General features: G+C 40.5%; 1 protein-coding gene across 2 annotated transcripts in view; it reads left to right on the top strand.

Moving 5' to 3' along the window:
• The window catches only part of GPR176 (G protein-coupled receptor 176), a 132,157-nt gene that overhangs the window by 384 nt on the left and 118,038 nt on the right, over positions 1-13,735 (top strand). Inside the window, exon 2 of one of the 2 annotated variants that reach the window (XM_004380616.2) lies at positions 2,652-2,653. The exons of the other annotated variant lie outside the window; for it this stretch is intronic. Coding sequence (XP_004380673.1) covers positions 2,652-2,653 — 2 coding nt within the window. The remainder of the gene's footprint in view (positions 1-2,651; positions 2,654-13,735) is intronic. 2 annotated transcript variants of the gene reach the window in all.

Here is a 13,735-nt window from a genome sequence, read left to right as displayed (position 1 = left end):
TCCGATAGGACTTTCTGTTGGCTCGAGGGTGGGTGCCTGGTCCAGGCGGAGAGCAGCCTCCGCAGGTGGACCTTGCGGAACGCTTCGGGACGGGCGCAGGGTTGTGCACAGTACTGGGTACCTCCCGGGTGCCAGGTTGGAGCGCTGGCCCGAGCCCTTGTTTACAAATAGCGAGGAACAAAGCTTCTGTGGGAATTCGTTGCTGATGACTGAAATGAGTGTTACCCGCTCTGTTAAATACGTGTTTTGCGCTCCCATCTATTCTCTACATAAAAATGATTTTGAAAAAAGCCCTATTTGGTGTGTATTTTATGGCTTCCTTCTTCAGAACACCGACCTGCTGGTAAACAACCCGGTGAAGTTAAACTCTGTGTTGGCTTCAGATATTTTTAAAATCCGAACACAAAGCAAAACCCACTCTACTTCAGCTGTGTTTTGTATGAAGTACAGAATAAAGACGGGATTAAAACGTACACACATACACGCATACACACATTCAGCTGAATTTGCGGTTCAGGGAAGAAAAGATCAACGAACTGAAATGAGAGACTAGTAAAAACGTTTGTCTACTAGTGTGAGACTATACTAGTAGCTACTCTTTAAACGGTGTATGATAGTCAATAGTCATTTGTACTCAGATTTGTTGAACATGCTGCATATTATTTGTAAATATGCTACTCCCCTTTTAATGTAAATTCTCTGGTGTAGCATTTATAAGGATGTAAGCAATCGATTGCTTATGATTACATATGATATTATGGCCGAGAGCAATCTTAAAGTTTCAAAGTAGGAGTGAGTAACTTTTTGTAGACACTTGTGAATTTCCATAGAAACCAAGATAACTGACATAAAAAAGACTATATTTGGAAGAATTCTAAGTGTCTGGAATTTCCCTTCATCGTTTCTCTAATTGTATCATCCTGCCCCACTCTATCATAATATTTCTCTTCCACTATTCATCATGAGGGCATTTTTGGTAGTAGACATCAGTGTGGCAATGTCTAGGGGTGTGTGTGTGTTTAAAGATGTGTTTTTGTGAGTGGAATGGTAAATATACATTAACAAAGCAAGAGACTATGTTCCAAAGACTTGCAGCATTCACGTAACACTTACTGAGCACCTAGTAAGTACCAGGTACCATGCGTTGTAGATTGAGTTAAATTCCTATAGGGTAGTCCCTGACTTACATGGTGTTCTGTTCCCATGACTCCATCATAAGTCGGTTCTGATGTAAGTCGAGTATCTTTGTCTTTTCTTTTTTTACTTTTCATTATTATTGCCTTTTATTATCAGTATTTTTATAAATCTTATCTTTGCGGGTTGGCACGAGAATGATAACATCAGCAAATTGTGCACTACGGCATTGTATGTAGTACATGTTACTAATGATCCAAAAAAAAAAAAGAAAAAAACCCAAACCCGTTGCTTTCGAGTGAATTCCGACTCATAGAGACCCTGTAGGACAGAGCAGAACTGCCCAATAGAGTTTCCAAGGAGCGCCTGGTGGATTCAGCTGCCGACCTTTTTGGTTAGCAGCCGTAGCACTTAACCACTACGCCACCAGGGTTTCCATTACTAATGATAAGATGTACAAGAAAAAAAAGAAAAAGGATGGTCTTAAGTGCGGTTTGTCATAACACGGATACGTCATAAGTTGGGGGTGGCTTCTATTGTCATATATATTACCATTGCCATCGAGTCGATTCTGACTCATAGTGACCCTATAGGACAGAGTAGACCTGCCTCACAGGGTTTCCAAGGAGAAGCTGGTGGATTTGAACTGCCGACCTTTTGGTTAGCAGCCGTACTCTCAACCACTGCGTCACCAGGAGTCCTTAGATATTACATATATGTGGAACTATTGTAACACTTTGTGAACTGGAATAAATTGGGTCCTGCCATTTATGTGTATGTTTTTAATAAAGGTTTAGTGAAGTTATGCACCTATGCTGGAATGTGAGCTGTCCACTTCTAGTCCTAAGTACACTGAGGAATTTTCACTGTCCCAACTAAGTCTTGCATCAGGTACTAGGACTGGCACTGAACTGAAGTCCCATAAGCTGGGCCATAAGGACAAGACTATTAGAGGAGAGATCATACAGGTACTTGATAAAAACGAATCAAATAAAACCATAAGCCAAGGACAGAGACTTCAGAAGCTGAGGGAGGGCAAGAAAAACCTTAGTCCTTTTGTGTGGTGTAAGGCTTTCCTTCCTCTGATGCAGATACAGTATGCCCAGTATGATAGCCCCTCATTCCATGCCCCTATTTAAAATAAAATTAATGAAAATTAAAAATTTATTTTCTTAGGTGCACTATCTGCCTTTCAAGTGTTCATTTCAGTGTGGCTGTTGTATTGAATGGTGCAGATAGATTTCTGTCATCGCAGAAAGTTCTAGTGGGTGGCGCTGGTCTAGGTTCTAGACCTAAGAGCTTTCTGACTGAGAGTTTTTTAGCCTAGTTTTTACATATTTGATTCTGGGAGGAAAAGAAGGTCTAATATTCCCTAAGAATTTGTAGTGACTTTAGAGACACTTAGAATTATCAACCATTTCTGCAACTAGACTCACCCTCTGCTAGAGTCCCTGGGTGCTGCAGACAGTTAACTGTTTGACTGCTAGCTGAAAGGTTGGTGGTACGAACGCACCCAGAGGTGCCTTGGAAGACAGGCCTGGCGATCTGCTTCCGAACAGTCGCAGCCTTGAAAACCCGATGGAGCAGTTCTACTCTGCACACATGGGGTCACCATGAATCAGAGTTGACGTGCTGGCAACCAACAACAGCTGATGTGAATATAGTGCCTTTTATGTGACAAACATCGTCCTAAGTGCTTTAACCTAATCGCTTGTTGAATCCTCCTAAGAACTCTATGAGTTTATATTACTGTGGGTTTTTTTTTTTTAAATCTCCATTTTACTTAGTTAGGAACTGAGAAAGGTACCCAAAAAAAAACAAACCCGTTGCTGTCGTGCGGATTCCGACTCATAGTGACCCTATAGGACAGAATAGAACTACCCCATAGAGTTTCCAAGGAGTGGCTGGTGGATTCGAACTGCCTTTTGATTAGCAGTTGAGCTCTTAACCACTATGCCACCAGGGCTGCAGAGAGATTAAGTTGTCCAAGGTCACTGATCAAGTAAGTAGCAGAGTTGAGACTTACAGCCAGGGCATCTGGCAGTAGGGGCTGCGCTCTGCAAATAAGCAAACACAATTGTTTGATGTTCCAACAATGCATAGTTTATTGTTAGTCTTGAGAAACACTTGCTTTTCTTTCTTTCTGGACTGATTTCATAAACTCCTGGCAAGATGGGCTGTTGAATTCTTTAAAGCAATGAAACATGTAGATTTTACGCTGACCCTTGCAAGCCAAACTGGTAGTCAGCAGCACATGTGATTATATACTGACTAATGTTGTAGCTGGAGCCCTGGTGGCACAGTGGTTAAGAGCTTGGCTGTGAACCAAAAGGTCGGCAGTTCGAATCCACCAGTTGCTCCTTGGAAACCCTATAGGGCGGTTCTACTCTGTCCTGTAGGGTTGGTATGAGACTGTCCTGTAGGGTCACTATGGGTCGGAATTGACTTGATGGCAATGGGTAATGTAGCCCATTCAGGGGTGCAGCTACGATGATGCAAGGCCAAAGTCAGAAACAGCATCTGGGACAACATTGTTTCATTATGGGCAGGAGATGGGTGTCAGCCACGCTTAAGACAAAGAGGCAGGAAAACGAATGAGAATGTTGATAACTTTAACCCTGAAGGATGATGTTGTTGGGAGAAGTTTTCCCATAGTTTGACAAAAAATTTAAGGACTGCTGAGATGGAAGACAGAGCTTGTGTGTAAAGTGCATAGCAAATAGTAGACAATTAATACATGTTGGTTCTGCTTCCCATGTCTTTTCTGTTGTAATTTGCGTTGGATTCAGGGAGTCCTCGGTAAATTGGCACTTACTTCAGCTCATTTCCACATGGCACTTTAAGGTGACACGCAGAAACCGCCTTTGTGGATGTCTCCAAAGAGAAGATTAATTTTCCGCTTGGTCTTTGGTTATGCCTGATTTGACTCGGGATATTTTTTTTCCTCCCACATTACTTGGGTCTCGTAAGCGAGAATTCCATTTACTCCTTTTTTATTCTCAGAAAAGGCATTAATATGGATACATTTCTAAAGTCAAGTCAGAGACCCTGTACAAAGTGAAAAGCATTTCTGACTTCTTTCAAAGCTAGCTGAGTCATAACGCTGCCCTGTATAGTTGTTACTGGCTGGCTTCTTGATTCACTGTTCTCGAAAGATTTGCCCCCTGCAGACATCTCTCTGTATGTTGAGTTCTCCTGGTGGTGTCAGTTGAGGCTCAGAACTTAAGTTCCAAAGCCATGTCTAGTCAGTTGCAGGTGACAAGTAAATTTGGGAAGCATCGTTTCATGAAGCCTAAAAACAGAAAAATCACGGATTAGGAATAAATGAAAAAGGATAATTACATTATTGTGGAAGAAGAATCTGTATGACTGAAAACTAAATTGTGGGGGAATGAAATTGTATCTAGAATAGTATATGACACTGATTTAATCTATCTCCTCTATCCCCAAACATAGATGAGTTTTTCTTTAATTTCTTCCTTGAAATAAATTCAGATGTACTTTCTACATTCTATAAATAGCATTTCTTTTTCATTGGGGTTTCCAGAGGCCCACTATTATGTGAAAATAATTCGTTTGCACTGTCGATGTTTTGCAGGTCCTTTGGAAAACATTTTTAGTGCCCTGTGATAGGAGAAATCCCCAACAACTCAGAATAACTGCGGTTTTCCAACAATGGGGAACATTATTGGCTGTGTTGAAAATGAACTCACAAATTGTGTATAATGTTAATCAAGTAATGTCTTTTGGTCTTTGTGTAAACTAGTGTTTCTCAGCCTTCTTTATGCAACATCCTGGCATATCTTCAGATATAGTGTGGCTCTTGAAAGAGGGTCAAATAATTTAAATTCCCCTTCAGTAAGTATATGGCACACAACACTTTTAGTGGTTAACAGTGTGAAATCAGAGACTCAAAAAGATTTGGACTCACCATTTCCAATGTATGGTTTGTATCTAACGTCCCAGGGTTGATCCTTTCCTTTTTCCTACTCTTCATGGAATCACTGTCCAAGTGCCTGGGGAGCTGGGCTCCTCTCTGGCTGCTTTGACCGGAAAAAATGTCAGTGACTGTGAGCTGGACTATTACCTCTGAGCTCCTCCAGGACGATAGCCTCTGTCCTTATTAGCACAGTGCCTGTCATCATTGGAGGCATTTAGGAGCAATCAGTTTGCTCCTATTTAAAGAAAATTAGCACAGTGGACAATAGCCAACAAGTATCTGTCCTACTCTGAAATTCCAATATCTATTTTAAAGTGCTTTAAAATAGAGAAATCAGCCTTCCTTCCTCTTGCCAGACCACCGTATGGCTGGTTGTAATTTTTAAGCTGTATTCCTTTCCAAATAGTCTATACCTGTAGCCCCTTGCTGTCAAGTTGATTCTGACTCATAGCGACACTATAGTACGGAGTAGAACCGCCCCATAGGGTTTCCAAGGAGCAGTTGGTGGATTCGAACTGCCGTCTTTTGGTTAGGAGTCAAGCTCTTTAACCACTGTGCCACCAGGGCTCCACATAGCCTGTAGTGAACCCAAAAACCTATTGCCGTAGAGTCGATTCCAACTCATAGTGACCCTAAAGGACAGAGTAGAACTGCCCCACAGGGTTTCCAAAGCTGTAATCTTTGCAGAAACAGACTGCCACATCTTTCTCCCGTGGAGCAGCTGGTGGGTTCAAACCACTGACCTTTCAGTTAGCAGTCGAGTGCTTAACCACTGTGCCATCAGGGCTCCTAGTCTACAGTGAACCAGCATGAAATTGATGACCCAAGTGAAGGTCCAGTTTGTCTGTGGTTTGATTCTATAAGGTGGTGATTAAAGTATTCACTTGAAGGGAAAGGTTGAGAACGGACTTGTTGAATCTGTTCAGCAAATAGTATGGATAAACACCATCTTTGTTCGTGCTTGTTTAAAGTTATTCAACAAAATTGTATTGGGTACCAGCAATGTTCATGGGATTGTGTTAGAGACATGTCCTTGTGTTTTTGATACTAGTGGAAACTAACCAGATAACAGCTGGATAATCTTGGAGTTTCTTAGTTAAATGTTTGATAGAAACAGTGTTAATACTAGTTTGCGCTTATAATTCATAATTACGTGGATTATTTTAGTTAACCATTGAAGGGGAAAACAGGCTTTGCAAGGGCGAACATGGCTACCCTCATGCCTTCCTTTAGTTCACTGCTGTTTCTGTTAGTTCACTGCTGTTTTCCAAGCCCCTGTTATGTGTCCTTGCTGAGGCAGTCTCAAGTAACCCTCTGTCTGGTGTGCAGCCACTTTTGTCCTTGACTACCATAAAACCTCTGCCCCACTACTGCGGGGTGCAGAGATCTGCTTTGGTCCTTCACCGCCACACTGGAGTTCAGCACCTCTTCTTTGGTCTCTCAGCACCCTCCAATTCTGGAGGCAAATTTCAAGTTACTGGTCCATGTCTGGACAGCCATCATTATAACCAATGATAACGTATTCTCAGCAGGCTTAATTCTACCTGCTGTTTCTGTTTTTGGTATACCTAGAAATACAGCAGACTACATTAAGAGTAAGGTGCCCTGAATTAACTTTGTTGTTGTTCAGTGCCGTTAAGTTGGTTCCAACTCATAGTGACCCTATGTACAGCAGAATGTAACACTGCGTGGTCTGTACCATAGTCACAGTCCTTATTATGTTTGAGCCCATTGTTGCAGCCACTGTGTCAGTCCATCTCATCAAGGGTCTTCCTCTTTTTGCTACCCCTCCACTTTACCAAGCATGATGTCCTTTTCCAGGGTCTGGTCCCTCCTAATAACATGTCCATCCTCGTTTCCAAGAAGCACTCTGGCTGTATTTCTTCCAAGACATACTCACTGGTTCTTCTGACAGTCCATGGTGTATTCAGTATTCTTCACCAACACCATAATTCAAAGGCATCAATTCTCCTTTGTTCTTCCTTATTTATTATCCAACTTTCACATGCGTATGAGGAAATTGAAAATATCATGGCTTGGGTCAGGTGCACCTTAGTCCTTAAGGTGACATCTTTGCTTTTTAACACTTTAAAGAGATCTTTTGTGGCAGATTTGTCCAATGCAATATGCCTTTTGATTTCTTGACTGCTGCTTCCCTGGGCATTGATTGTGGATCCAAGTAAAATGAAATCCTTGACAACTTCAATCTTTTCTCCATTTATCTTGATGTTGCTCATTGGTCCACTTGTGAGGATTTTTGTTTTCCTTATGTTGCGATGTAATCCATACTGAAGGCTATAGTGCTGGATCTTCATCAGTAAGTGCTTCAAGTCTTCTTCACTTTCAGCAAACAAGGTTATGTTGTCTGCATATCACAGGTTGTTAATGAGTCTTCTACCAATCCTGATGTCACATTCTTCTTCATATAGTCCAGTTCTCGGATTATTTGCTCAGCATACAGATTGAATAAGTATGGTAAAATGATGCAATCCTGATGCACACTTTTCTTGATTTCAAACCATGCAGTATCCCCTTGCTCTGTTCAAATGACTGCCTCTTGGTCTACGTACGGGTTCTGCGTGAGCACGATTAAGTGTTCTGGAATTCTCATTCTTCGCAGCGTTATCCATAATTTGTTATGATCCACATAGTCGAATGTCTTTGCATAGTCAATAAAACACAGGTAAACATCTTTCTGGTATTCTCTTTCTTCAGCCATGATCCATCTGACATCAGTAATGATATCCCTCATTCCACGTCCTCTTCTGAATGTGGCTTAAATTTCTGGCGGTTCCCTGTACTACTGCAACCACTTTTGAATGATTTTCAGCAAAATTTTACTTGCGTGTGGTATTAATGATATTGCTCCATAATTTTTGCAGTCTGTTGGATTACCTTTCATTGGAATGGGCACAAATACGGATCTCTTCCAGTCGGTTAGTCAGGTAGCTGTCTTCCGAATTTCTTGGCACAGACAAGTGAGCACCTCCATTTGTTGAAACATCTCAGTTGGTATTCTGTCAATTCCTGGAGCCTTGTTTTTCACCAGTGCCCTCAGTGCATCTTGGACTTCTTCCTTCAGTACCATCGGTTCTGGATCATATACTACCTCCTGAAGTGGTTGAACGTTGACTAATTCTTTTTGGTACAGAGACTGTGTGTATTCCTTCCATCTTCTTTTGATGTTTCCTGTGTCATTCAATATTTTGCCCATGGAATCCTTCAAAATTTCAACTCAAAGCTTGAATTTTTCCTTCAGTTCTTTCAGCTTGAGAAGTACTGAGCCTGTTCTTCCCTTTGGTTTCCTAACTCCAGGTCTTTACATATTTCATTATAAGACTTTACTTTATATTCTCGAGCCACCCTTTGAAATCTTCTGCTCAGCTCTTTTATTTCATCATTTCTTCCATTTGCTTTAACTACTCTACGTTCAAGAGCAGGTTTAAGAGTCTCTTCTGATATCCGTTTTAATCTTTTCTTTCTTTCCTGTCTTTAATGACCTTCCGCTTTCTTCACATATGATGTCCTTGATGTCTTCTCACAACTTGCCTGGTCTTCGATCATTAGTGTTCAGTGCGTCAAATCTATTCTCAAGATGGTCTCCAAATTCAGGTGGGATGTACCTTAATCCAGGTGGTAATTAACCTTAGAAGTATGAAATGGTTAGATCAATAGTTATCCCCCTGGGTAGGTGGACTCCTGATGTCCTAAATCAAGTTGCCTCACATTGCTTTTGATTTCTCTATGATAGATGGCATTTCCACTCATTTTTTTACAGTGCAATATTGTAGACACAGAAAATCAATCCGACTTCTATCAGAATGAAACACTTCTGGTAACCCTATGCTTCCCCTTTCTCGGCTTTCAAATGTATATCTTCCTGCTGCTCAGTTCTTCTCGGAAATGAAATTCTCCGGTGAAAATGTTTTTGTTTACAACAGCTTTATTGAGTTCAAATTTACATACTATGCAGTTCACGCATTCGAAGTTTACAATTTAATGTTTTTTAGTATATTCACAGAGTTCTATAACCATTGTTGTTGTTGTTATTAGGTGCTGTTGAGTTGGTTCCAATTTATAGTGACCCTGTGTACAACAGAATAAAACACTGCCCGGTCCTGCGCCATCTTCACTATCATTGCTGTGTTTGATCCCATTGTTGCAGCCACTGCATCAGTCCATCTCATTGAGGATCTTCCTCTTTTTTGCTGACCCTCTAACAAGTATGCTGTCTGTTAGGGTGAGTTTTTTAGAGAAGCAAAACCAGTGAAGCATATATACATACATATACACAAAGATTTATCTCAAGGAAATGGCTCACATAGTTGTAGAGGCTGGCAAGTCCCAAGTCCATGAGTCAGGCATCAGGCTGGAGGCTTCTCCTGACTCACGTAGCTGCAGGGGCTGACAAACACAAGATCGACAGGTCAGATGGCAGGTTGCTGGCTCACAGGCTGTGGAGGCCGACACATCTCAAGATTGGCAGGTAGTGTAGCAGGCTGCTGGTTCAAATCCCAGGAACCAGAGGTCAGATGATAATGAGCTGAATGAAGGATCCAGAGCAAGCAAAAGCCAGCGAGCTTTGCCAGAATGTCCATATATATTGGATGCAGGCCACATCTCTGAGGAAACTCCCCTTACAACTGATTGGCTGATCACATCAGATCACATCACAGAGGTGATTACATTATATTACAAAATGGAGGATAACTGCATCATTACACAACTGCCAAATTACATCATTACATAACTTCCAAACCCAGCCAAGTTGACACACAACTTTAACCATCACAGTATCCTTCTCCAGAGACTGATCCCTCCTGATAATATATCCAAAGTATATGAGACAAAGTCTCCCCATCCTCACTTCTAAGGAGCATTCCGGCCTTACTTCTTCAAGACAAATTTGTTTGTTCTTCTGGCAGTCCATGGCATATTAAATATTCTTCACCAGCACCATAATTCAAATGCATCAGTAATTCTTCTTCAGTCTTCCTTATTCATTGTCCAGCTTTGAAAATACCATGGCTTGGATCAGGCGCATCTTAGTCCTCAAAGTGACATCTTTGCATTTTAACACTGTAAGTCTTGCAGCGGATTTGCCCAGTGCAATATGTCACTTGATTTCTTGACTGCTGCTTTCATAGGCCTGTGTACCCATTACCAGTGTTTAATTCCTGAACATTTCTGTTACCCTAAAAAGAAACCGTGTACCTGTTAGCAGTCATTCCTCATTTCCCCTCAATACCCCAAGCCCTAGGCAACTACTAATCTGCTGTCTCTATGGATTTGCCTATTTTGGACATTTCACGTAAATGGAATCATATAATATGTGGTCTTTTGTGACTGACTTCTTATACTTAGCATAATGTTTTCAAGGTTCATACATATTATAGAGTGTGTCAGTACTTCATTCCTTTTCTATTGCTGAACAGTATTCCATTGATGGATATACCACGTTTTATTCATCCATTCATGAGTTGCTAGACATTTGGATTGTTTCTACTTTCTGGCTTTTATGAATGATGCTGCTCTGAACATTCGTCTATAAGTATTTGTGTGGACATATGTTTTCAGTTTTCTTGGGAAGAAGAATGGGGAAATTTTGGAATGGTATTTTTGGGTCATATTGTTATGACTCAAACTCATATGTTTAACCTTTTTAGGAACTGTCAGACTGTTTTCCAAAGTGGATGTATCATTTTACATTCCCGCCAGCAGTGTGTAAGGGTTTCAATTTCTCTACATCTTCACCAACATTTTTTATGATTTGTCTTTTTGATTATAGCTGTGCTAGTGGTTGTGAACTGGTATCCCATTGTGGTTTTGATTTGCATTTCCCTAATGACTAATGATGTTGAGCATCTTTTCATTGTGCTTATTGGCCATTTGTATATCTTCTTTGGAGAAATGTTTGTTAATGTCTTTTGTCCATCAAAACTGGATTATTATTATTATTTTTTTTTTACTGAACTTTAGGTGAAAGTTTACAGAACATACTAGTTTCTCATTAAACAGTACATATATTGTTTTATGACATTATTAACAACCCCATGACGTGTCAGTATTCTCCCTTTTCGACCTTGGGTTCCCTATTACCAGCTTTCCTGTCCCTTCCTGCCTTCTAGTCCTTGCCCCTGGGCTGGTGTGCCCCTTTAGTCTTGTTTTGTCCTATAGGTCTGTCTAATCTTTGGCTAAAAGATGTACCTCTGGAGTAACTTCATTACTGAGCTAAAAGGGTGTCCAGGGGCCATACTGTCCAGGTTTCCCCAGTCTCTGTCAGGCCAGTAAGTCTGGTCTTTTTTTTGAGTTAGAATTTTGTTCTACATTTTTCTCCATGTCTGTCCAGGACCCTCTATTATGATCCCTGTCAGAGCGGTCAGTGGTGGTAGCCAGGCACCATCTAGTTGTACTGGACTTGGTCTGGTGGAGGCTGTAGTGGTTGTGGTATATTAGTCCTTTGGACTAATCTTTCCCTTGTGTCTTTAGTTTTCTTCGTTTTCACTTGCTCCTGAAGGAGTGAGACCAGTGGAGCGTCTTAGATGGCTGCTCACAGGCTTTTAAGACCTCAGACACTACTCACTAAAGTAGAATGTAGAATATTTTCTTTATAAACTATATTATGCCAGTTGAGCTAGATGTTCCTCAAGAACATGGTCCCCACAGTCTTAGCCCAGTAATTCGGTCCTAAGGGAGTTTGGATTTGTCCATGGAGCTTCTATGACCTTAACCTGAACAAGTTGTGCTGGCTTCCCCAGTATTGTGTACTATCTTACTCTTCACTAAAGTTACCACTTATCTATTGTCTACTTAGTATTTTTCCACCCCCCCCCTTCCCTCGTAACCATCAAAGATCATTTCTTTTTGTATGTAAACCTTTTCATGAGTTTTTATAGTAGTGGTCTCATACAATATTTATCCTTTTGTGATTGGCTTGCTTCACAGATTCATCATTGTTCTGTATTGTTGCATAGTATTCCATTGTGTATGCGTACTGTAGTTTGTTTATCCATTCATCTGTTGATGGGCATCTAGGTTGTTTCCATCTTTTTGCTATTGTAAATAATGCTGCAGTGAACATGGGTGTGCATGTGTCTATTCATGTGATGGCTCTTATTTCTCTAGGATATTAAAATTGGATTATTTTTATTGTTGAGTTGTAAGAGTTCTTTATAAATTTTGGATAGTAGGTCCTTATATATGATTTGTAAATATATTCTCCCATTCTGTGGATCGTATTTTCATTTTCTTGTTGTTGTCCTTTGAGGCACAAAAGTTTTTAATTTTGATGAAGTCCAGTTTATCTATTTGTTATTATTGCTTGTTCTTTTGGTGTCATATCTAAGAAATCAGTACCTAATTCAACATCATGAAGATTTACTCTTATGTTTTCTTCTGAAAGTTTTATAGTTTTAGCTCTTACATTTAGGTCTTTGATCCATTTTAAGTTAATTTTTGTATGTAGTGTGAGCTCATTCTTTTGGCTATCCAGTTGTCCCACCATTATTTGTTGAAAAGACTATTCTTTCCCCGTTAAATTGACTTGACACTCTTGTCTGTCCTGTGAAAACTTGTGATTCAGTTATCCCACTGTAGGATTTTCATAAACCTTTGACAAGGAGTAAGTAAGAGGAAAATAAATATTTTTACCCTTGGCAGTTCACTTTGTGGTGGTTGTAGTTGTTAGCTGCCATTGAGTTGGACTCCAACTCATGGCGACTCCATGAACAATGGAATGAAAACACTGTCCTGACCTGCATCATCCCTGTAATTGGTTGTGCATCAGACCATTGTGGTACGTAAGGTTATCATTGGCTGATTGTCAGAAGTAGATCACCAGGCCTTTCTTACTAGTCTGTCTTAGTCTGGAAGCTCTGCTGAAAACTGGTCAACATCATAGCAACACACAAGCCTCCACTAAAAGACGGGTGGTGGCTGCACGTGAGGTGCATTGGCCGGGAATTGAACCCAGATCTTCTGCATGGAAGGCGAGAATTCTGCCACAGAGCCACCGATGCTTCTTGCAACTTACTTTAATCTGTTTTAAATGTAGTTTAAAAGCATAATCTAGAAGTAGACTTTCCTAGTGGGATGGAGAAGGTGAATGACTTGTCCAGTACATCAGTAGAGACTTGCAATAAAATCAGGTAATTGCTTCCTCTGTGTTTCTTAAGTTCTTCGACCTTAGACGAGGAATCAGATTTTTTTCATGTGTCCTGTAATGTCTTGCCTTCATTAAGGCCCAGTGATTTGTTAACACTGGACTGTTAATAAATTATCTGGCTGCGTCACAGCTCTGCCACGTTAATGTTTAATTTTATCTAAAATAACTGCTGTCATCTAAAATAACCCCAGAAATATTTAAAACAATACCATTTTACTAATGCTTTGACAACAGTGAGCCCAGCAATACCATTTTACCAATGCTTTGACAACAGTGAGCCCAGTGGAGCAGGAGGATGTATTTAAAGTTTGCTCCATTGTCTTTTTATGCAGCTAGCTTCTCTTTTACATGGTCCTATTTTGTTCTGAAATACATAAATACTTTGCTTTAGGATTAGAAACGTAACCTCTGCAAGAACTCCTTCCCCACATCAGAGCAGTGTGATCATGGAGTTAACACAATCCTTTATATGTTGATAGTTAAGGTAGAGCAGTAGA

The sequence above is a fragment of the Trichechus manatus genome, unplaced genomic scaffold (assembly GCF_000243295.1).
Source record: "Trichechus manatus latirostris isolate Lorelei unplaced genomic scaffold, TriManLat1.0 scaffold00076, whole genome shotgun sequence".
NCBI lineage: Eukaryota > Metazoa > Chordata > Mammalia > Sirenia > Trichechidae > Trichechus > Trichechus manatus.
The sequence above is the reverse complement of the archived record's forward strand: the minus strand, read 5'-3'. Positions and strand labels throughout refer to the sequence as shown.